Raw genomic sequence first — 22,052 nt, 5'->3', positions numbered from 1 at the left:
AGAACATCTAGAAAACTGAGAATATACCAAAAGAGTGGAAAATAGCATTAATGCACGTGGTACATAAAAAGGGAGAAAACTGAAATGTCAACAATTACAGAGGAGTATCACTTCTGCCAGTGGCATACAAAATAATATCAAAAATTCCTGTGGTCAGAGTTGTAGAAACTTTAGACACACAATTGGGAGAATATCAGGGAGGTTTCTGTGAGGGAAGATTCTGCACACAACAGATTTTTAGTTTAAAATCAATAATTCGCCACAGAATGTTAACCAGCATCACAGTCGCGCTATGTTCACATACGCTGCAGCAATGCACTCAAACAGAAATATTTAAAATGCCACATATACAAGCTTTTGAAATGTGATGCTACAGAAGAATGCTGAAGATTAAATGCATACACTGAATAACAGATGAAGAGGTACTGAATGAAATTGGGGAGGAAAAAAAGTTATGAAACAACTTGATTAAAAGGAGATGAGTGTAGACATCCTGAGACATCGAGGAATTGTCAATTTAGTGCTGAAAAATAGGCAGCAGGAATCCAAGGATAAACAAGGCAAAGGTAAAACAGCTGACAATAAATTTACTGGGTAATGACTGCCCATTCTGCAGTAAAGAAAACTAACATACATGTTGTCAGAAGACTTTTTTCTGTTTTTCTTCTTCTTCCTTCAAAATAAATGTACATGAACTATCATAAACAATTTTCAAAATTAAATACATTCTAGAGCTGAAATAATGGAATAAGCACTTGTAAACATGTAGCAAATGTGGCAAACAAAACTATGCCAGGTATGTTCGTCTAATTAATATAGTGGTTGTTCTTGATTCTGCACTAGGACTTATTCAGTCTTACAAAACTAATTACATAACAGAAACAGAGCAGAGAAAGATATAACATAGGTTATACTGACATTAATGTCTGCAGCTAAATCATCAGCTAGACAACAAAATAGTGAAAACGGACAATAGCTTTTTTACAACTCTGCAAGTTATAATCTCTTCCTGCCCCTCTAAATTTCATTATTACCACAGTCCATCAACCCCTCAACCCCCCCCCCTGCCCCCCCCCCCCTCCCACTAGACTACAGACTATCTCAAAATTCACTAAGTCTTTCAGAATTCCGTTGATTTCCTTGACTTTACCAATAAATTTGATTCCCCTGAGAATTCCCGATTTTCCAGATGAGTCAGCAACCTGGGTTGTAATTTTACACCCTCTATTAGCAGAACAAATTTATATTATTCACTACATGAATGTTTGAAAAATTCAGGCTGAAGATCCTGTACCAGTGTCAAGCTACATACTTCTTTGTGGATACTCACTTCAGCTGTCATCACAATGCAGAAAATATCTCTTCTTACATCGGTATTCATCCGTTGCTTTCTGGCTAGCTCTAGCAACTGGCTGCTGTAGGCTGTATCCTTTTTACTGATAGTAGAGGTTTTACCACCTTCTTGTAAAGGCAGTACTCCTGTCCATGCTGAGCCAACTACCCACCAGCGACCTTGTTGGTCAGCTGCAATAAAGAATTTGCATTTTAAGGAAAGCCAATAAAACCATAATAGTCTCCCAAAACATAGCAATGATATATACATTTCCCGATGTGTTGATTTTGCATCCAATTCGTAATGAGAATTTCATTCATATATCAGATATAGTCCTAAGTAGGTAGCAAATATTACTATAAATGTGAAAGTAATTTACAGCACATAATTTATAGATAACCGACTTTTACATACATTGTAATCCACACTCAGACTATATTAAAATAGGAATTATTGTTACCATTGTGAGCTGACTTCTGATTTCACATACTTTTCATGTTTTGTCTTCAGCTCTCAGATTTTGAGAAAACATTTTCAAGTTACACAAGTCATCTTATTGAAACAGGCACGAGAAATTAACACACTAGTACGTTCTGTATTAAATGCTGGCATAATTTTCATTTAAAATTTTGCTAGATAATTACAAAAAATAATGTCTGTAAACTGCATGTATCAGTCAGGGTTAATGCATCATCTAAATCACAAGCTAAAATTACCGAATTATCACCTTAATAAGTCATCGTTTCATAATACTAACACGAATTCTCTACAGAAGAATGGAAAAACTGCGAGAATCTGACCTCAGGGAGGATTAGTTTGGGTACTAGAAACATGTAGGAACACATGAGGCAATATTGACTTTTCTTGGTAGATAGGTTATGAAAAGGTGAACCTACATGTATGGCATTTGTAAATTTAGAGAAAGTTTTGGACAATGTTGACTGCAACACTCTCTCTGAAATTCTGAAGGTAGCAGGGATAAAATACAGGGAACAAATGGCTATGTACAACTTGTACAGAAACCAGACAGCAGTTATAAGAGTCAAGGGGCTTGTAAGGGAAGCAGTTGTTGAGAAGGGTTGTAGCATATCCCTAATCTTATTCAATCTATACATTGAGCAGGCAGTAAAGGAAACAAAAGAAAAATTTGAAGTAGGAATTAAAGTTCAGGGAGAAGAAATAAAAACTGTGAGTTTTGCTGATGACATTGTAATTCTGTCAAAGATAGCAAAGAACTTGGAAGAACTGTTGAATGGAATGGACTGAGTCTTGAAAGGAGGATATACAATGAATATTAACAAGAACAAAACAAGGAGTATAGAATGCAGTTGCATTAAATCAGGTGATGCTGAGGGAATTAGATTAGGAAATGAAACACTTAAGTAGTAGTAGATGAGTTTTGCTGTTTGGGTGGTGAAATAAATGATGGTGGCCAAAGTAGAGAGGATATAAAACAAAATGGCACTGGCAAGAAAAGCATTCCTGAAGAAAAGAAATTTGCTAATACTGAATATAAACTTAAGTGTTAGGAAGCCTTTCTGAAGGTATTTGTCTGGAGTGTAGCCATGTACGGAAGTGAAACATGGGCAACCAGTTCAGACAAGAAGAGAATAGAAGCTTCTGAAGCATGGTGGTACAGAAGAATGCTAAGATTAGATGGGTAGATCACATAATTAATAAGGAGACACTGAATAGAGCAGGGGAGAAAATAAATTTGTGGCACAACCTGAGTAGAAGGAAGTATCAGTTGATAGGACACATTCTGAGACATCAAGGGATCACCAATTTAGTATCAGAGGGAAGGGTAGGGGGTAAAAATCATAGTGGAAGACCAATAGATGAATATAGTAAGCAGATTCAGAAGGATGCAGGTTGCAGTAGCTATTTGGAGATGAAGAAGCTTGCACAGGATAGAGTAGCATGGAGAGCTGCATCAAATCAGTCTTTGGACTGATATCACAACAACAACAACAAATCAAGGATGTCCAGCCTACAGCCTGTGGGTTGCATGTGGCCCAAAGCAAGTACAAACGTGGCCCAAGAAGTGAACCTCTATCACACAATCAATAAAAAAATTCCAGAAAATTGCATTTATGTAAAGTTATGGTAAAATTGAGTATTTTCAATTTGAAACTCTTGCCACATGATACTATTCTCTCATTGACACATTTGTTATTGTTAGTGTTAAGTATATTATGTGTAGCCCAAAAAAGTTGTCTTCTTCCAATGTGGCCCAGCTAAGCTAAAAGGTTGGACACTCCTAATTTCAATAAAAATACGAGGGCTGTTCAATAAAGAAAGGTAATAATTTTTTTATGGTCATAATTTCCCACATTAAAATTTAATCTTATGATATTCTATTACCTTAATGTGCAACAAACACACCATAGTAGTTTCATTGTTGGGACTCCTTGTTCCCACCTGTGAAAGGCAGGCGAGGTCTGACTTGTTCAGTATCGCCTACCGCTACAATGGAGGTAACACGCGACAAACAATATGTGGCTTTGAAATTCTGCTTTCATCTCAACAAATCTTCAGGTAAGGCCTATACAATGCTACCTGTGGAGAGTCTGTTCTTCCCTACAGCACAGCTCGAAGGTGGTTTAAAATCTTTAAAGAGGGGAGACAATCAATTTCAAAGGAAGGTGGACCTGGTGCTCCAGTTACTGCTCTTACGGAAGGGAACATCAACACTGCTGCTGTCATTGTGAAAGAGGATTGACAAATTACCTTAAGATCACTTTCTGAAATACTGCACATTTCATTGGGTGTCACCCACATGTTGGTGAGAGAAAAATTATACATGACACATGTTTGTGCGCGATAGGTTCCAAGATTGTTGATTCTCGAACCAAAGGAATTTCACATTCAGGTTTGCATGCAGTTAAAAGTTGATGTTAGAGGAAGACCTGGAGTTTCTTTCAAATGTAATCACTGCTAATGAAACTTGGCTACATCATCTTGATCCTAGGAGCACACAGCAAAGCTCAGTGTGGAAATTTCCTTCATCACCAACCCCCCAAAAAGCAAAAGTGGTTGCTTCTCCTGATAAAAGTTATGGTCATCTCATTCTTTGATATTTGTGGAATGGTTTATCAGCATTTTGTACCTGCACATACACACATCAGCAACTGGACAATACTACAGGGATGTCCTGAAAACATTGCAAGTCCATATCAGGCACAAAAGACCACATTTCCATGAAATAGGCAGGATGCTGCACCACGATAATGCGCGGCTGCATATTGCCAATGCTGTTGCTGAATGCCTTGCAAAAATCAATGTGAAGTGCATCCCTCACCCTCCCTGTAGTCCAGATTTAGCCCCATGTGATTTTTTTCTATTCCCTAACATAAAGCACAGCCTTCATGTGAGGCATTATCAATAATCAGAAGCAGTGGTGAAGGCTGCGGAGGCAATCTTGATGGACCTCTCAAAAAATGGTTTCCAACATGTATTTGAAGATTGGCAGAAATGCTGGGACAAGTGTATCACATTCATGGGAGACTACTTTAAGAAGGACCATCAAAATTATGAGGATGAGTAAAGGCATGTTGTCAAAAAAAAAAAAAAAGATCATTCTTTATTGAACAGCCCTCGTATATCATTTGGCATGCTGATTTAAAATGTGTTCACCTCATTAATTAAAGATAAAATGTATTATAGAAAGAGAGACCTGAGAATAATTATTTAGATGGTCATTGTTATGGGATTAATAAGCACACTGGACAAATTAAATGGTCATTGTTATGGGATTAATAAGCACACTGGACAAAAAATTAGCCATCCCTCGGGCAACATCAGGCACATTATGTGCAACACTGCTTTTGGCCTGCATGCCGAAGTTTTGTGAGGAAGCGAGTCCACTATTTATTTAGATATGCCATATCCAGCAGAAGACACTCAATTATTAGATCCAGCAGAGCTCCTAAATTGGAGGGATGTTGATTTTGATATTTCACATGCTGTTTTAAACAATTCCAGACATTTTTTATAGGATTAAGATTGGGTGATTTAGCAGGCCATTAGACATGTGACAGGCGTCTTAGTGTTTGTCAAATCAGGAGCATACACTTGCAGCCCTGTGAAGATGGGAGAGCCCGCATCATACTCATCACAAACATGTAGGAGAAAAGGCAATACTTGATCACTAAGATTGTAGAAGTAAACATCTTGGTTCATGTTCACTGTAACCTGAATGAGTGGGCCTAAGACACGATATGAAAATCATCCCCTAAACAACACAGAATCGTTTCTGGCCTGAACCACACCCCTCCACAGACTGCAGTTTAAATGCCAGTTGGAGTACTTGGACACCTTGCATTATTTGAAAAGAGGCAACATTGTGACTCGATCGACCGTACTACATGCTCCCAGTCAGCTAATCTCCAGTTTCTGTATTGTTAGGTCCACTGAAGAATTGCAGCTCTCTGTGCTACTGTGAGCAATGACCTTTTATGAGGTACCCAACTCAGACTGTCCACTCACTGACAGCATTTCATACTTGAAATGGAACACCAATCAAATCAGTAGATACACCAATGACCTTTCACCAACGCAGGCAAAGCCTGGTTCATTTGCTAAATACTTTGTGGGCAGCAATACAGTATTCCTGGGATACAAAAACAATTTTTCTCTTTGATTTCCTTGCAAAGACCACCTGGACCAACTGGCCGAAGAAATACATAAACATATACTGTTAGAATATCATCAGATTTGGCACCTTTCGACATCTGGTTATTCATACTTCTAAAGAAATTTGTGGCTGGAAAATATTCTGTGAGCAATGAAAAGGTTGTGGTTTCTAGATGGGCATTTTCCACACCTTACATAATTTGATTGGACTCTCTTCATTGGCAAGAAAATGGACTACACAAAAAACTGAGTGCATTGTTAACATTTAAAACATTGTCTTTCACTGCCAGCCCAAGAAATTTTCTCCTTGCACTTGTACCTGCTGCCATGTAACTATAGAATTGGAAAATAAATTCTTAAAGTGCAGAATATTTGACCAGTTGTGTTTAGTTATCATTCAATGTTGATAATCACAGCTGTCAGTCTCATTTCTCACTTCAGTATGAAGTGAGTTTGATATGGCCTTGAGGAGCTTCTTTCAATACTTCACACTATTAGGGTTTGCTAACAAAGATTTAGCACCTTATACAGTCTACATCATCTTTTCTCCTTAGCCATCATTGACAGAGCAGTTAACTGCCATCCAGTCACTCTCAAGGCTCACATCATTAAATAGTGTGGCTTTACAGAGAAAAGGGAAGAGAGAAGCCTTAACTAAATCTTCAGTAAAATTAAGAAAACCAATTACAGTAGGAATCAGTATCTAATCCAGACTTTCACACTATGCAGCTGCTAGTAACCATAAGATACGACAGGACAACATTCTTGTGAGCAGATTTGAATGAGATGGTCAGTACTCATACAGCACAAAACTAGATGAGTCAGTAGGTCTGCAACCTTCTTGACTGGACTACAAATTGCTGACTGAGAATTTCAGAGCTCTGCTGAGATGTGATTAGCACGGGAACTTGTTGAGGCGATTCCAAGATATGAAACTTAGGAGCACTCACACTTGTCCTGAGTCAGCTGCACATACACTTATGTCAATGTTTGGCACTGATCATATGTCTCTCTAAGCTCATCAGGCTTTCGTAGACTTGTCTGCCATAGGTAATGCTGTAGGGGCCCTGATGCCACATGTTTAATTCTGAACAGTCACTATTCAGCCCTTGTGAAAAAACACTGAAAGCAAACAAAGGTTTCTGGTCATGGTGCATACATACCTACTTATCTGCTTGCATATTGCTATACAGTTTGGCTAAGGAAATAAAGACCTTACAATACAACTCCTGTCAGTTTTTATTAAGATACAATAAATTGCAGTACTATAGAATCTGAAGCAAGATTAGTGGAGCAAGAGGTGGAGTTTAATAAGATAAAGAGATTAGTGGGGTCATTACAAGGATGGTAAAAGGACAAAGCCCACCTATAATTAAAATCTGGACACACATTTTACTGGATTGAAACAAAACTGGGAGAAAATTCAAATGTAATTTTTATTATAAATAATGTATACACTCACCTATGGATAAATGATACGCCTTACAAAGGTAATCTTAAATATTGCATAATCTCATTAGTTCTCCAGTTTGCTCTTGCTATTGCTGTGGTACACCAATGTTCCATCAAATCTAGAGACGAGTAGAAACTCAAATGCTACTCATATGAAAGTCTTTAAGTGCACCCAGGTGTATCTGTCACTATTCAAGATCACTTCAAAGATGAAGATTGGCCCAGACTTAATCCCAGTAATGCAAAAACAAATACAGTTAAAGTATTGGTTTTTTTCTTTATCAATATATATATCCACACAGTAAGAATACTTTGTTAACTGAGTGGCTCAGGAGAAAACAATGGTAAGCACCACCACCGTGTATTTTGCGTTCTACCTATGGTGCTACCTATGAGCAGAAAAATATAACACATGAGAAAAACATTCTAATTTCACTCATCAGATGTCTTCATGGTAAATGCCAGTGGCTGCCTGCCACAGGGACATAGTGGCAACTGACAGGTAAAATGGCTGGCCGTGTACCTTTTCCAACATTATAGCCACATTGGACGAGTTATAAGAAAATGAAGATGTTCTTAGTGATCCTGAGTAGATTTTCCATGAGCCAGAGGACTCACAGTTTTCAAATCTGTTGTACTTAGTACATTTCACAAACATAACAGTAAGTGCACATACGTACCATTATGTTTCTGAAATGCAAGAATTATGAGGTTAGTACTGAATGGCTGTTGTTGAAGGCTTGACAGTGGGTGTCTATATTTCTTGATTCATATTTGTATAAGCAATAATTATAAAAACAAAAATTTGGTAATAATAATGAGTAGTAATAATCTTAGCAGCTATTCAGGTAATCCACGAAGGATATCGAAGTGACCTTAATATCGAGCAGTCTGTCACTGTCTCGGATGCCTGTCAGAAGGAGCAGAACAGATAGAAAGGTCTTCTCAGAAAAGGATGAGATGCACCACACAATGGAAGTTTAAGCAGAAGATTCGTAATACAGGTAAAGAGTACGTACCTCATTCTGGAAAAACTGCAGATAAAAAAAGGATGTAGGACTAACTGGCATTGTTCTCTTACATTTACAGAAAGTAGGGGGCATTTCGTTCACACAAGGCATTTGAAAAAAGCATTTGTCTCCAAAAAGATGACTGTTGATGGTCTAACTGTTAACCCAAGGAATGCACGCTTGTGGGAGATGACTTCTGAATACCCAATATCTTTATATGAGAATGCAGGCTTTTTCGGCAAATCTCAATGATAAAATCTTCTTGGGTTGACAGCAGAGTCAATACATTGTTCTCCAGCAATGTTTCAGCAAGTTTCTTTCTTGGCACCTTCAAGTGAAGTGTCGGGTTCACATCTCTTCTGGATCTTTATAACCGCTGGACCACGGGCTTCTCTGCATCCTCGGCACCGGTCGGGGCAATCAGGCTCGTGCAGATTCTCCACTCACGCCTGATTGGCCTGACTGGCACTGAGAATGCAGAGAAGCCCGTGGTCCAGTGGCTATAAAGATCCGGACGAGGCGTCCTTTACTTCACCTAAAGATGGCAAGCAAGAAACTTACTGAAACTTTGCCGGAGAACAACACATTGACTCGGCTGTCAACCCGAGAAGATATCATCATTGAGATTCACCAAAAAAGCCTGCATCATCATATAACACACTTCTATGGGGAGGATATAGCAGTGTTAAGTCACTGCAAAAACTTCAGATCAAGAGGGCAAGTTTGCTCAGCAGACTCGCGTTCTTGCAACGTGGTCGGGATAAGGACATACTGCCGCAGTTCACACACCTGCGACATCCTATCCGTACAGCAAGAACCGAAAGTATCATGCAATGTGCCAGCTCGGCGCTGGTGACAGAACACATATGCATCACACGGTCTGAACTCGACAAAATTGGACGCGTCTTGCTCGCACGCCACCTGAAACTGGTTTTGACACTGTCACCTTTCACGTGGTAGTGGGTAGATGGCAATACTTTCACCTCCAGTGAAACGTTCAAGCAGAAGGCCACCACGAAACAACAAAACAAGTGCCAATGACTACCAGGGGCACAACAGCAGGAGGCCGACACCAAGGATTCGAGGACCATTGTCAACCTGAGCAGCAAAGAACTGGATGAGCCAACAATGCCTGTGCTATCCAAAGGATTAAACTTTGCACCAGTTCCGAGCACATTACCAAAACTACAGATCAGCAACAGCGTTGAACAGGCCATACGTGGGCTCTCTTCTGAAGCTGCTGAAGAGGTGAGAAAGGAGACCTGCACAATCCTATACAACGCAATAATGCCAAAAAGCAACACCTCAGCGGTGAAACGCAGGGTGATACGCAGCCTCAGAGAAGATGAGGATACTGTCATTCTACCAGCAGAGAAAGCGAATGCAACGGTGCTGCTAAGAGCGGCTGACTACTGGGACAAGATTAATTCGCTGCTGCAGGACCAGGCCTAGAAACAAGTGGAGAAGGACCCTACAACAGCTATGATTAGAAAGACTATTGGTCTTCAACAACAACTCAGGTCTGGACCAGGACCTGATAAAAATGCTTTACCCCATAGCTCAAGTTCCACCATGGTTATATGGCCTCCCCAATATACACATGATCAATTCTCCTACCTATGGTATAGCCAAACACCTGGCACAACTACTCAAGCCTCTTATGGGTAAATGTCCCCACCACATCAAGAATTCTACGGAGTTTGCTAAGATATTCAAGGAGTGGCGTCTTAACAAAAATTATATTATGGTCAGCTTTGACATTACATCCCTCTTCACGAAGGTAATGCTAGAGGACTCCTTGAAACTACTGGAGAATCATTTTGATGAAGACACAGTGGAATTATTCCGCCATGCACTCACATTTCCAGCGTGGGGGCAAGTTTTATCAAAAGGTGGATGGAGTTGCTATGGGATCCCCACCGGCACCATGTATTGCCAGTCTGTACATGGAATACTTTGAATATATCACCTTGGAAGTAGCATCCCTGGAACCCAAGATCTTTCATCGGAACGTGGATGATACTTTCATGGTCTAGCCGCATAGTGAGGACACACAAATGGAATTTCTCAACCATCTGAAAAGCATACACAAGAATATCAAGTTCACAGTGGAATTGGAAGAAAATGGGTGCTTACCCTTCCTTGATATCCTAATAAAGAAGAAAACAGACGGCACACTGGGACACTCAGTCTACTGAAAGAAAACACACACAGACCTGTACTTCAAAGCCAACAGCTGGTATCACCCAGCACAACGGAAATCCATGCTCACTACCCTTGTCCGCAGAGCTCATGACATGCACAAGGACAGTTTATCTACTGAGATTCAGCACCGTATCTGAAGAAAACCTTCCAGAACAATGGCTACACTGAAACACAGATTAGACGCGCTCTCAAGATGAGCAAGAAGAAGAAAAAGGAGAAGGACCTTTAGGAAGAAGAGAACAACAAAGGTCTGGCGTTCCTCCCGTATGCAGGGCCACCCATGAACGAGACTGCCAAGATACTGGAGAAGAACAAGATAAAAACCATCTTCCACCTTCCAGCAAAAATCAGGAATATGCTGGGCGCAATTAAGGACAACTTGGGTCTAAGAACACTGGGTGTCTACAGCATTTCCTGTGAATGTGGAAAACAATATATTGGACAGACACAGCATTGCATCGCACAGCGCATCTCTACACATATGAGAAGCATTCACCTCAGGCAAAAGGAAAAATCCATGGTAGCGGAGCACACCCTCAGTGAAGAACACACATTTCAATCTGAAGAAACCAAGAGACTGTGTAGAGCGAAAGGTTTCTGGGACTATTATTAAAGAGGCAGTGGAGGTGTGGGCCAGTGATAACCCGGCCAACCAGAATAGTGGCTTCCAACTCAGTACCGTGCCGAACACAACATTATCAATAATAATGAGAGCACACCGATGGAAAGGGGTTGAGGGGTTGGTGGTGGCAGATGGAATAAACAGGCCGCACCGAGATGAGACGCCAGGACCCAGCGCCTGCGGCCTGCCCCCCCCCCCCTCCCCCCCCAACCACAACCACGTGCCGCTGCACAGATTCCGCTCGTGCCTGATTAGCCCGACTGGTGCTGAGGATGCAGAAAAGCCCATGGTCCAGTGGCTGTAAAGATCCGGATGAGAAGCAAAACTGACACTTCGCCTGAAGGTGGCAAGTAAGAAACTTGCTGAAACATTGCCAGAGAACAACGCACTGACTCGGCTGTCGACCCAAGAAGATTTTATCACCCAATATCTTTATTCATCAGTGAGACATACAGTCATGACATCTAAAACAAAATAAGTTTCAGGAGGCAAAGTCCAGTTCTTATTCTTCGATTAAAATATGACAGAAACAGACTTAGTTTACATCCCTCCTGTTCATCGTGGATTTTTCTTGTTACTAAGACCAACATATTTGGATAATGGATACATCAGTGAGGGGTGTGATGAGTAATTAAGCAATGGGTGTCTCAAAAGAAGTGTTACATTATATTTGATGTGTCAAAATAAAATAGAAGCTGACGTCAACTGACAAAATCTTTATTTATTATTAAATATCACTTTAGGAATTTAGGTTAGTTTTTCAAAATAATGTCATTTAAATGCAATCCCGCACATCTACAGCATTCATTTAAACAATGAACAAAATTTTGCATGATGGCTCGAGGTGGCTGCCAGTTCACTGAGGATATTTTCTGTCAGTTGCTCCAGAGAAGTCAGATTACTGCCATACACTTTGGATTTGACATATCCCCATAAGAAAAATATCAATGGGGCTCAAATCTGAACTGCGTGGGGGTTAATTTAGGCTACCTCTCCTAGAAATCAACAGGCCAGAGAAAATTACACAAAATCACTGTACAGACACATGGACCTGTGTCCTATGGCTCCATCTTGCTGAAACGATGTTCTTTGGTTATAACCACAAACGTTTTGCAGTTCAGGCGCCAAAAATCATTTAAAATCTTAACATAATGTTCCAAATTAACTGTAACTTGTGAGTTAGCAGGTGAGTTGTGGCGCCCTGAAAATATTCTAAGTTCGGAGTTGGCTTGGCCGCACGGGACGCTCGGCAAGCCAGGGCTTGTCAGCAACCACGTGCTGCTGAACATTAGCCGGAGCAAAAGGAGTAGCCCAGCGCGTGGTCCAGGCTGACCACGTGGCTGGGAATTCCATATTGATGCTGTGTCGAGGACTGTGCTTTGTGTCAATGAAGGAGATTTGTATGCTGGGAGTGCCAAAGATGGCGGACTTTGTGAAATCATAATGACAGACATTTCACAGTTCATGTAGAAATTAATAGTAGCCAGAGGAATCATGATACCTCAAAAAGAAACATGTATGTTACCATTATTTGCATCATGATTCTAATGGTGTAATCAGATTTTCAATATCTTTATTAGTTAAAGTTTCGTATCTGACTGTAAATTATACAAGTAACACCCAGCAATGAATTTCCGAAATCTAAATGGTTCATCCGATTTTGTCAATTGATGTGTTTTTAGAAAGCTATTACCGCAAACCTAAATTGGTATGAATTACAGGCAGGTAACTTGAATAGTACGTGAGTTATTGGAGGTCAAAGTGGCCGATTACTATTGATCGCGTCAGGCCATAAGTACTCCACAGTTACATGAAAAAATGGTAGCAGCATGCTTATAAATATATTTATTCATCTATGTTTATATCTGATATATACTATTCATGAAGAAATTGGTCAAATATTTACCGGGGTTTAGGAAGAACAGAGCCATTAGGCTACAGAGCGTGTTTATGGTCCAGCCGTAGGAATATTTATTTAATTTCAAGTTATTTAAATGTAAATTCAGTATTTCTTATGTGTTTCAATATGCTTGTGAGTGTTCATTGGTTTGGAGACATGGCAGTAGCGCTCTAGCCAATCACAGTGCTCGTTACTACAGTAGGTGACAACGGAACTCAATGGAGAGATTGTATGGAAGTGGAGGAGGAGCACTGCATCACACAGGACACGGGGGAGTGCTGGACAGGAAGGCGCGACGGACGGTCGCAGGAAATACTTGGAGAGTGTCGAGCAATTTGCTCGTGGTCACGGGTGATAGAAATATTTCGTAGCGCCGACTTGTGCACTTGAGATTTCCGGGCTTCTGCAGTGAATACGTAGTATGCGTTTATAAGTGAATATCTCGCGAGCTATGTTGTTGCTCATGTCTATTTACGTGAAGTAGGAATCTATTGTTTCCCTGTTATTCAACTTATATTTTATTTAATTGCTGGACCACCGACACCGATAAGTGTTTTGCAGTAATAAATGGCATTCTTAAAGGTACTTCTGCTATGGTACTCGTCCTTTAAAGTCATTAAAATGGTACCTGCAGATTTTATTTAATTGCAATCTTTCATATATAAATTTCTAAGTTACATTCAAAATTCGCAATTGTCAATTGATAGGAACCTTCAACCATTTGATTCATGTGTATATTCATATTGTATACTGTAGACTCAACAGTATTTGGCTTGTAATGGGGCAACTACGTATCACAGCCCCTTGACAACGAAACCAGCCAAAACTATTAATATTTCAACTCTGAGTCTGAGGGTATGGACGACCACTCTCGTCCTCGAGAAAGTACAGGCCAATTATTCCGTGAGCTGATGTCGCAGCCCATACAGTAAATTTTGGCGAATGAAGGGGTTTCTCACACTTCTGTTTAGGATTCATTGCTCTCAGTAGTGGTAATTTTACTTAATGATATGACTGTTCAAGTGAAAATGAGCCTTATCGGAAAACAAGGTGACGTTAAATGAAGGGCACTCAGCAACTGCAGCCTATGTCTGGTATCCTGAGGCTTTAATTCTTACACCAATTGGATTTTGCATGAGTGAAGTTTAAGGTCTTTTTGCAGAATTTGGTGCAGTGATTACCTACATACATTTAAAAAACATGCATGCTTATGAATGGAGAGGTTAGGATCATCATGAACAGCCAGATTTACTCTCTCCATTGATTTACCATTTTTGATGACCTCAGTTGCCCGGATTTCGGTTTGGTCAGTATTGAACCAGTCTCCTCAAACATTCTGATCCATTTCCAGATAAGGGGAACACTTGGAGCATCACTTACTTTATGCAATTCATGATCCTTGAAAAATTTCCTCCAGGGTACAGGCACCAAGTCACCATTTTTGTAAAATTCTCCCACACAGAATGTGTGGTCCGTTCCTGAGAAGTGCTCCACACAGACTGAATTTCTAAAGACCAAGCAATCGTTGAGCTTAGCCCCTCCCCCCCTCCTCCAATCTGTTGCACATACATAGAGAGCCCTTCAAATGTAAACTTTCTTTTGAGACATCCTGTACTTTCAAGCAACGAGCTATACAGTTAAGTGCACTAGTAACTTCGTGTAAATGTTCTCTCACGATTATATGTCATTACATTTTGTTGCTAGCGTATGTGATTGGGGTAACATAGTAGTGTTGCCTTACAGTAGTGTATTTGTTTTTATATATTTCATATGTTACAGACAGTTTCTTAGTGTTTTATGTCAGTATGGAATAATATAGGTGTTAAAAGCCATCCAGAACAAAAAAATGTTATAATACAATTATTCAGATTCAAGGATAAATTGCAAACTTTACTCTTCTGTTCCTCCAAACTCCTACTTTGGTGCTTACCATTTTATTCCCTCAAGCAGCTCAATTACTCTCTGATGTGTATACCATCCAGCCATCATACTGTAACATACTCCTACTTTTGTTGATTGAAACAAATATGTGTAAGTATATACAAAAGAAACATAGTAACTGATAACAGATCACAGTAACAATCACCACACACAATTATTTTAGGTTGTTGAGGAAGTAAAAGTAATGGATTGCACAAAGTTAACGGACTGTACAAAATTAAAGTGACTTGTGACATGAACTTACTGTTTCATTCTATATCAATAACAGTCATGGAAAGCCTAACCTAAAATGTTCACATTTAAATTTGTACAAACACACTAATTTGTTATGAAGTAATATCGCAAAGTAATCTTCTGGTTATATAATGGCTTCCATAATGTAAAGATTAAGCAAAGTGTACATATAGCTCTGCTGCCTGGCAGTCCATGGGATGATAAAAAAGCTCTTTGTGAGAATGCATTTAACTATATGGATAGAAAAACAAACTTTTAAGAAGTCCATTATGATTCTGAAAGTTGTATTTTCTGAAATCAGCTCCAAATTGGTGTCTCAGCTTCCTTTGTTTCTCACATACTGATTTGTGGGTCACATTTCTCTCAACACAAATATATTATGCATTGAGCTACACAAATGAAATGGTGAGTCTCTGACAGCTATACTGTGGAAGGGACTGGAGAAGTTTTTGTGATCCAAGCACTGGATATGAGACATTTTCTGCCACAGATACAATCTGTAAATCACAATGTTCTGGGTGCAAGAAATTACAGAATGTAGCACTGGTGGCCTCTGTTTGGCATGTTTCTTCCCCCTTTTCCATTCATGCACCATATGTCCTCAATTTAAATTTAGGTATACGATCTGTAGTGCCATGACCCAGTCTTCGGACAGAAAATTATAACTCTTTAGCAAAAGTAAAGAGAAGTAGCATGCACGCCGCTGCAGAATGTTGCACTAATAGCCGTGGCCGCACGTGGAGCCATTTCCCGAGTGGAATGCTGCCACAGCACAACACACAGTGCCATTGATGTCAACAGCCTTGGCCCCCAAAGGCTGCCTGCCACAGCATTGCAGGGCACCACCTCAGCAGATCTGGGCAGAGGCCGCTGCCCATTCATCAGCAGCCAGGGATGAAGAGGAGAAGCATCCCTGCCTCACTATGACATGCACTGAAGTCAATAAAAATCATTTATACTGTCAACAGAGTTTGCCCTGGGCTCCATGGCCTGTCAACACCATTCACTCGTTCCCGGTACGCACAGCGCACATCAGAGTGGTGTCAGGAGTGCCGACATCACTGCAGTCAGCAGAAGAGGTCATCTAGGGTGAGTGAGACCATTTTGTCCTTATGTGGTGACTGTCACGGGGTCGAAGTTTAGGAGGCGTGATTATGCAAGGGTTACCTTTGTGAAACAAAAGGAACCAGCAGATTTGTTGCAGTTTAATGGCAATGCTAGGGATGAATGGTTGGTGGCTGTGCATTTTACTCAGTGTGATTTACTTGGACATTCTGCCCCTTGTGCTGAATCAGTAAGAGTGAACTGTTTTGCCTGTAATTGTTTTGGGCACACAGTTAAGCAATGTCGAGAGTCCAAGTGGTTCATGATTAGATAGAAGAAGTAGGTTGACGGAACACTCTGCAGCTACCTGGTCTACCTATATTAATTTCTGTTATTTTCCCTTTTTCCTGTGTCATAAAAATGAGTAAAGGCGATGCAATGGCAAAATCATTGTCACCAGGGATGATTAAATAGAATCATTAGTGAATTATGTAGCTCAATTGAGGGCAGATGACATAACTTTACTTAACAGTTTAGCAGAGAAATGTGATGAAGTCGATATGTAGAAATAGCAAAATTTATGAATGGATTCAGCTGTTGCAAACCTTTTTCCTCCCTTCTGTAGTGGGGCATCTGATGATGTGTTAGCATTTGTAGAGGATCTCCGATCATTGGCTGACATAAGTGATTGGTACAAATAAACAGTTATCGCAGACTGTAAAGTTGCATTTAATGGGAAAGATAAAGTTGTATGTGAGATGCACGGAAGCACACACAGTGCGAAAACTTTTGATTAACTTAGGCAGTGGTTGGAGCAGTGGTACAGGAAGCAAAAGAGTGCATAATTTTTTCCATGAGCAGTAGGGTATGGTGTCAAGAAGGCATAATAAGGCAGTGGAGACTTCATGCACAGAACTAGGAAAATGAATGTGCAACTTACAAATTGTCACACAATGATGCTGCAAGAGGCCAAGCATCAGGCACTTGTCAAGGAGTGTGCACGCGGCGGTGCCACATGGGGGTTAAAGTGACGTTGGAGTAGGGCAAAGTAACATATCAAAAAGGGTGAAGGACTGAAGACATGTGTTTGCATCAAATGTAAAGTGTTTTAAATGTGGCCAGATGGGGCACGCACAGAGGCAGTGCTACTAGCCATGAAGAAGTGAGGGGATAACAGGGGTTACCAGCAATGTGATTGGAATGTCAGTTTAGGGGAAATGTAGATCACTGACACACATACAGATGTAGTGGTAGTGGTAGTCAGGGGGAATGAAAGGTCTGTTAATTAAAGAGGGAACCCCAGGGCCACCAACATGAGTTACTGGTGAAAATAAAATCAGTTAAAACAAATGCAGAGGTGTGCCATAATGGGTGTAATAAATGACACAGAATATAAAGTTTTGTTGGACACAGAGGTGCACATGTCAGTGGTCTCAAGAGAATTAGTGTATAGGAGGCAGTGGAACTCATCGTGGTACAAACTGCATGGAGTAAGAGGTAACAGATCATGATATACGATCACAGGAGTCAGTAATGACATATTTTTAATTTGAGACTACCAAGTTTACACAGTTTGTGCTATAACATGATCCTGAGGTTACTCTTTCTGCATCAACATCATGCCATAACTCACCTTGACAATGTACAGTGGAATTTATTGGGAAAACATTCTGGCTACAGGAAACTGTTGTCAATGTTGATCTGCAGCATGGAGCATCTGGTATATGAGACAATCTAGTCAAACTGCAAGCAATGACATTAAGACTTGATTCACATGATTGTGTGTCAGGAGGCACTGGAAAGTAACTTGGGGTGAATATGTTAATGTGTTATATGTAGTGGAACTCATGAAGGATAATGAACTATTGGATACAGCATGTTATTTAGTAAAGCGAAGTATTATATGCATACAGGAGCGGAGGCAACACATTACCCATCAATATAAATAATTTTGGTGTCAAGGAAATGAAATTATTGAAAGGAATGTAGCTGCCCACATCGGAAATTCCATACAAGGAATATTGCTGCGTAGAGAGTATAGGCCATGGCAGGGCACAGGACGCTGTTAGAATTGCATTTTGTGATGAACTTAAGCATTTGTAGGGGGTAAAGAGAACATGAATGGTAGATATGTTACTGGAGTTTCAAGAAATATTTTTGCCACAAGGACTGTTGCCTGCTACACCATTCATACAGCACATGATTCCAACAGGGAACAAAGCACCAGTTTATCAAGACCATACAGAGTACCACAGTCACTGTAACCAGTGTTAGAGGAATTTATAAATCAACAATTGACCAAAACGGTAACAGAGGACGGGGAGGAGGCAGGAACTGTGACTATGCCCAAAAAGGTCTATGGCTGGCTCTAGGAAGTATCACTCTTGCCACCACTTAAACAGTAAGGCTGTGACAGATGCTTATTCCAAACATCACAGAGATGATACATAATCTAGAGCAATGCTGGTACATCTTGTCAATGGAGTTGAAAAGTGGATACCAGAAATTAGAAGTTGCTCCGGGGGACAGACTGAAAACAGTTTCTTCTGCACCACGGAGGGATTATCAGTTTCCTGCACCATGGCGTCATTACCAATACAGAAGGATACCTTAAGTGTTGGAGAATGTTCCAGCGACATTCCAACAGTTATTGGACGAAGTGCTGAGAGGTTTGAAATCATGGCAGTGGCTACTGCACCTTGATGATATAATCGCCTTTTCAAGGCATATGCAACAGCTTAGACAATGTATGGGGGACGCATTAAAGAGGCTACAAGCAGCTTGTTTGATACTCAGCATGGAAAAATGTCACTTTGCCCTGGAACATGTCAACTATTTGGACTATATCATTACCAAGGATGGTGTGGGGACAGATTCAAGGTTAGTACAAGGGTCACTCCAAAAGAAATGCACACTATTTTTTTAAAAATCCATCTTTTATTTTACATGTTTGAAAGGTTTACAGTGTGTAGATACATCCTTCAGGAACAATATTTTCATTTCTCCACTTAATTTCCATCCCTCTCAACTGCCTTACACCATCTTGGAACCAGTGCCAGTATACCCGCACAGTAAAATTCTGGACCAAACTGTTGGGGCCACTGTTTGGCAGTGTGCACCTTGTTCCATGAAGAGAGTCTTTCAGTTTCCCAAAGAGATGATAATCACATGGAGCCAGGTCAGGACTGTAAGGCAGGTGTTTCAGTGTTGCCCATCCGAGTTTTTTGATCGCTTCGATGGTTTTTTGACTGAAATGTGGCCATGCATTGTCGTGCAACAGCAAAACATCCTGCTTTTGCCGATGTGGTCGAACACGGCTCAGTTGAGCTTGAAGTTTCTTCAGTGTCGTCACATATGCATCAGAGTTTATGATGGTTCCACTTGGCATGATGTCCACAAGCAAGAGTCCTTTGGAATCGAAAAACACCGTAGCCATAACTTTTCCAGCAGAAGGTGCAGTTTTGATTTTTTTTTTTTTTTTTTTTCCTTGGGTGAATTTGCATGATGTCACTCCATTGATTGCCTCTTCATCTCTGGTGAAAAATGATGGAGCCATGTTTCATCACCTGTCACAGTTCTTCCAAGAAATTCATCTCCACCATTCTCGTACTGTTCCAAAAGTTAGCTGCATACCGTTTTTCTTGTTTCATTTTGAGCCACTGTCAACATCCTGGGAACCCATCTGGCACAAACCTTTTTCAACAGTATTCTGCACACACTTCCTTCCCCTATCTCAAAGTAGCGTGACAATTCGTTCACTGTGATGCGTCTGTCAGCAGTCACCAATTCGTTAACTCTCTGTTCATTGTCTGGAGTGTGTGCAGTACGAGGCCTCCCACTGCGAGGACAATCCTCAACATTGCCTTGCCCACTTTCATCACGTAACCTGCTCGCCCACCGACTAACTGTACTGCGATCAACAGCAGAATCTCCATACACCTTTTTCAACCTCTTGTGGATGTTTCCCACTGTCTCGTTTACACCACACAGGAATTCTATGACAGCACATTGCTTCTGACAAACGTCAAGTGTAGCAATCATCTTGAAGACATGCTGTGACGGCGCCACTCACGGGAACAGGTTGAACTACGTTTGAAAACAAGTGGGAAGGATGTACCTACAGACTGTAAAACTTTCACACAAGTAGAATGAAAACTGTATTTTTACAAAAATAGTGTGCATTTCTTTTGGAGTGACCCTCGTACAAGCAGTGCACACTTTTTTTGATGCCACGAACAACTGAGGTATTGTAATCTTTTCTCAGCCTCACAAATTATTATACAGCATCTAGAAGGGACTTATATATATAGCATATCCACTTACACAGTTGCTAAACAAGGGTGTTATGTTTGTATGGTCATAAGAATGCCAGAAAGAATTTGTCAAATTGAAGAAAGTACTGGCACAGAATCTGGTGCTGGCGTTTCCAGATTTTCAGAAGGAGCTCATATTGTCTTGTGATGTGTTGAATCATGATCTTGGGTGTGTTTTAAGTCTGGAAGTGGGTGGTTGGGAATATCCTGTTGCTTTTGCATCAAGGTAGCTGAACAGAGCAGAGAGAAATTACTCTGCTACAGACACAGAGATGCTTAGCTTGATGTATGGCAGAACATATCTGTGGTGTTACATACAACGTAGAAAATTCAAAGTAGTGATGAAGGAGCCATCCAGCAGATTTACAAGGTGGGCACTGAAACTCAGTGAATTTGAGTACAAAATAATCCACAAACCTGGGAAGAAACATGGAAATGTAGACGGATTGAGCAGAAAGGTCATGGTGATACAAGCACTTGGTAAAGACTTGGAGGAAAGGCAGGTTGCACAGCGCAATGATAACGAATGTATGTAATACAGCAAGCAGCTACAGTATAGCATGGATAATGGTTTGTTGTGCAGAGATACAAAACTGGTCCATGGGTGGTTGTGCCAGCAGTGATGAAAGAGGAAATGTTGCGTGAGATGCATGATCATGTCTTGTCGGGTCATCAAGCTTGCAGAGCAACGAATTGGTGAGTGGCACAGAAATACTGTAGGAGAGGTAGAAAGCGTGATGTGGAGCAATATTGTAGGAGTTGTATATGGTGTGTGGAGCAGACGTATCTGAACAAGAAACAGGTGGCTGCTGCTACAAAGTCTGCCAGAAGCAAGAGAACCATTCACCAGCAGGTAATCATTTTGTGCTGACAACAATATATCATTTTTCTCGACACTAAGAGATGGTGCCAAAGCTAGAACAACACACACTCGCAGCCACACAAGCACTGGTGAACAGGTAAATACTGAAGTTTGGGATACCGGGGACTATAAGAACAGACCAGGGAACAAACTTCATGTCAGACTTGATGAAAGAATTGTGCCTGTTACTAAGAGTGAAAAAATTAAGAACAAGTCAACTTCATCCTCAGGCTATGAGCAGGAAAGAATGAGTTCATCAGATGATTGGGAAAAGGTTATTACTTGAATGCACACCACTTGGATCAGAATACATATTTAGGCTTTGTGGTGAGCGCATACAACTCCAAGGTACACACTAGTACAAGGTTGTCACCATTTGAGGTGGTGTATGAGAAGAAGATGCCAACACCATTTGACACGATTAGACGAAAAAGGAGGCAGGAACAGTGAGCCAGTCTGTGAATTTGCAAGAAAAGAGAGAGAAACAGGGAGGAGAATGTA

The 22,052-nt window shown here is 40.6% G+C and overlaps 1 protein-coding gene across 3 annotated transcripts in view; it reads right to left on the bottom strand.

Moving 5' to 3' along the window:
- Positions 1-22,052, bottom strand: part of LOC124595654 (nucleolar MIF4G domain-containing protein 1-like) — a 122,477-nt gene that overhangs the window by 31,140 nt on the left and 69,285 nt on the right. For all 3 annotated transcript variants that reach the window (XM_047134495.1, XM_047134496.1, XM_047134497.1), the window contains exon 8: positions 1,331-1,524. In XM_047134495.1, coding sequence (XP_046990451.1) covers positions 1,331-1,524 — 194 coding nt within the window. The remainder of the gene's footprint in view (positions 1-1,330; positions 1,525-22,052) is intronic.

The sequence above is a fragment of the Schistocerca americana genome, chromosome 2, assembly GCF_021461395.2.
Source record: "Schistocerca americana isolate TAMUIC-IGC-003095 chromosome 2, iqSchAmer2.1, whole genome shotgun sequence".
Classification (NCBI taxonomy): Eukaryota; Metazoa; Arthropoda; class Insecta; order Orthoptera; family Acrididae; genus Schistocerca; species Schistocerca americana.
Note: the sequence above shows the minus strand (reverse complement) of the source record. Positions and strands in the feature narration are given on the sequence as shown.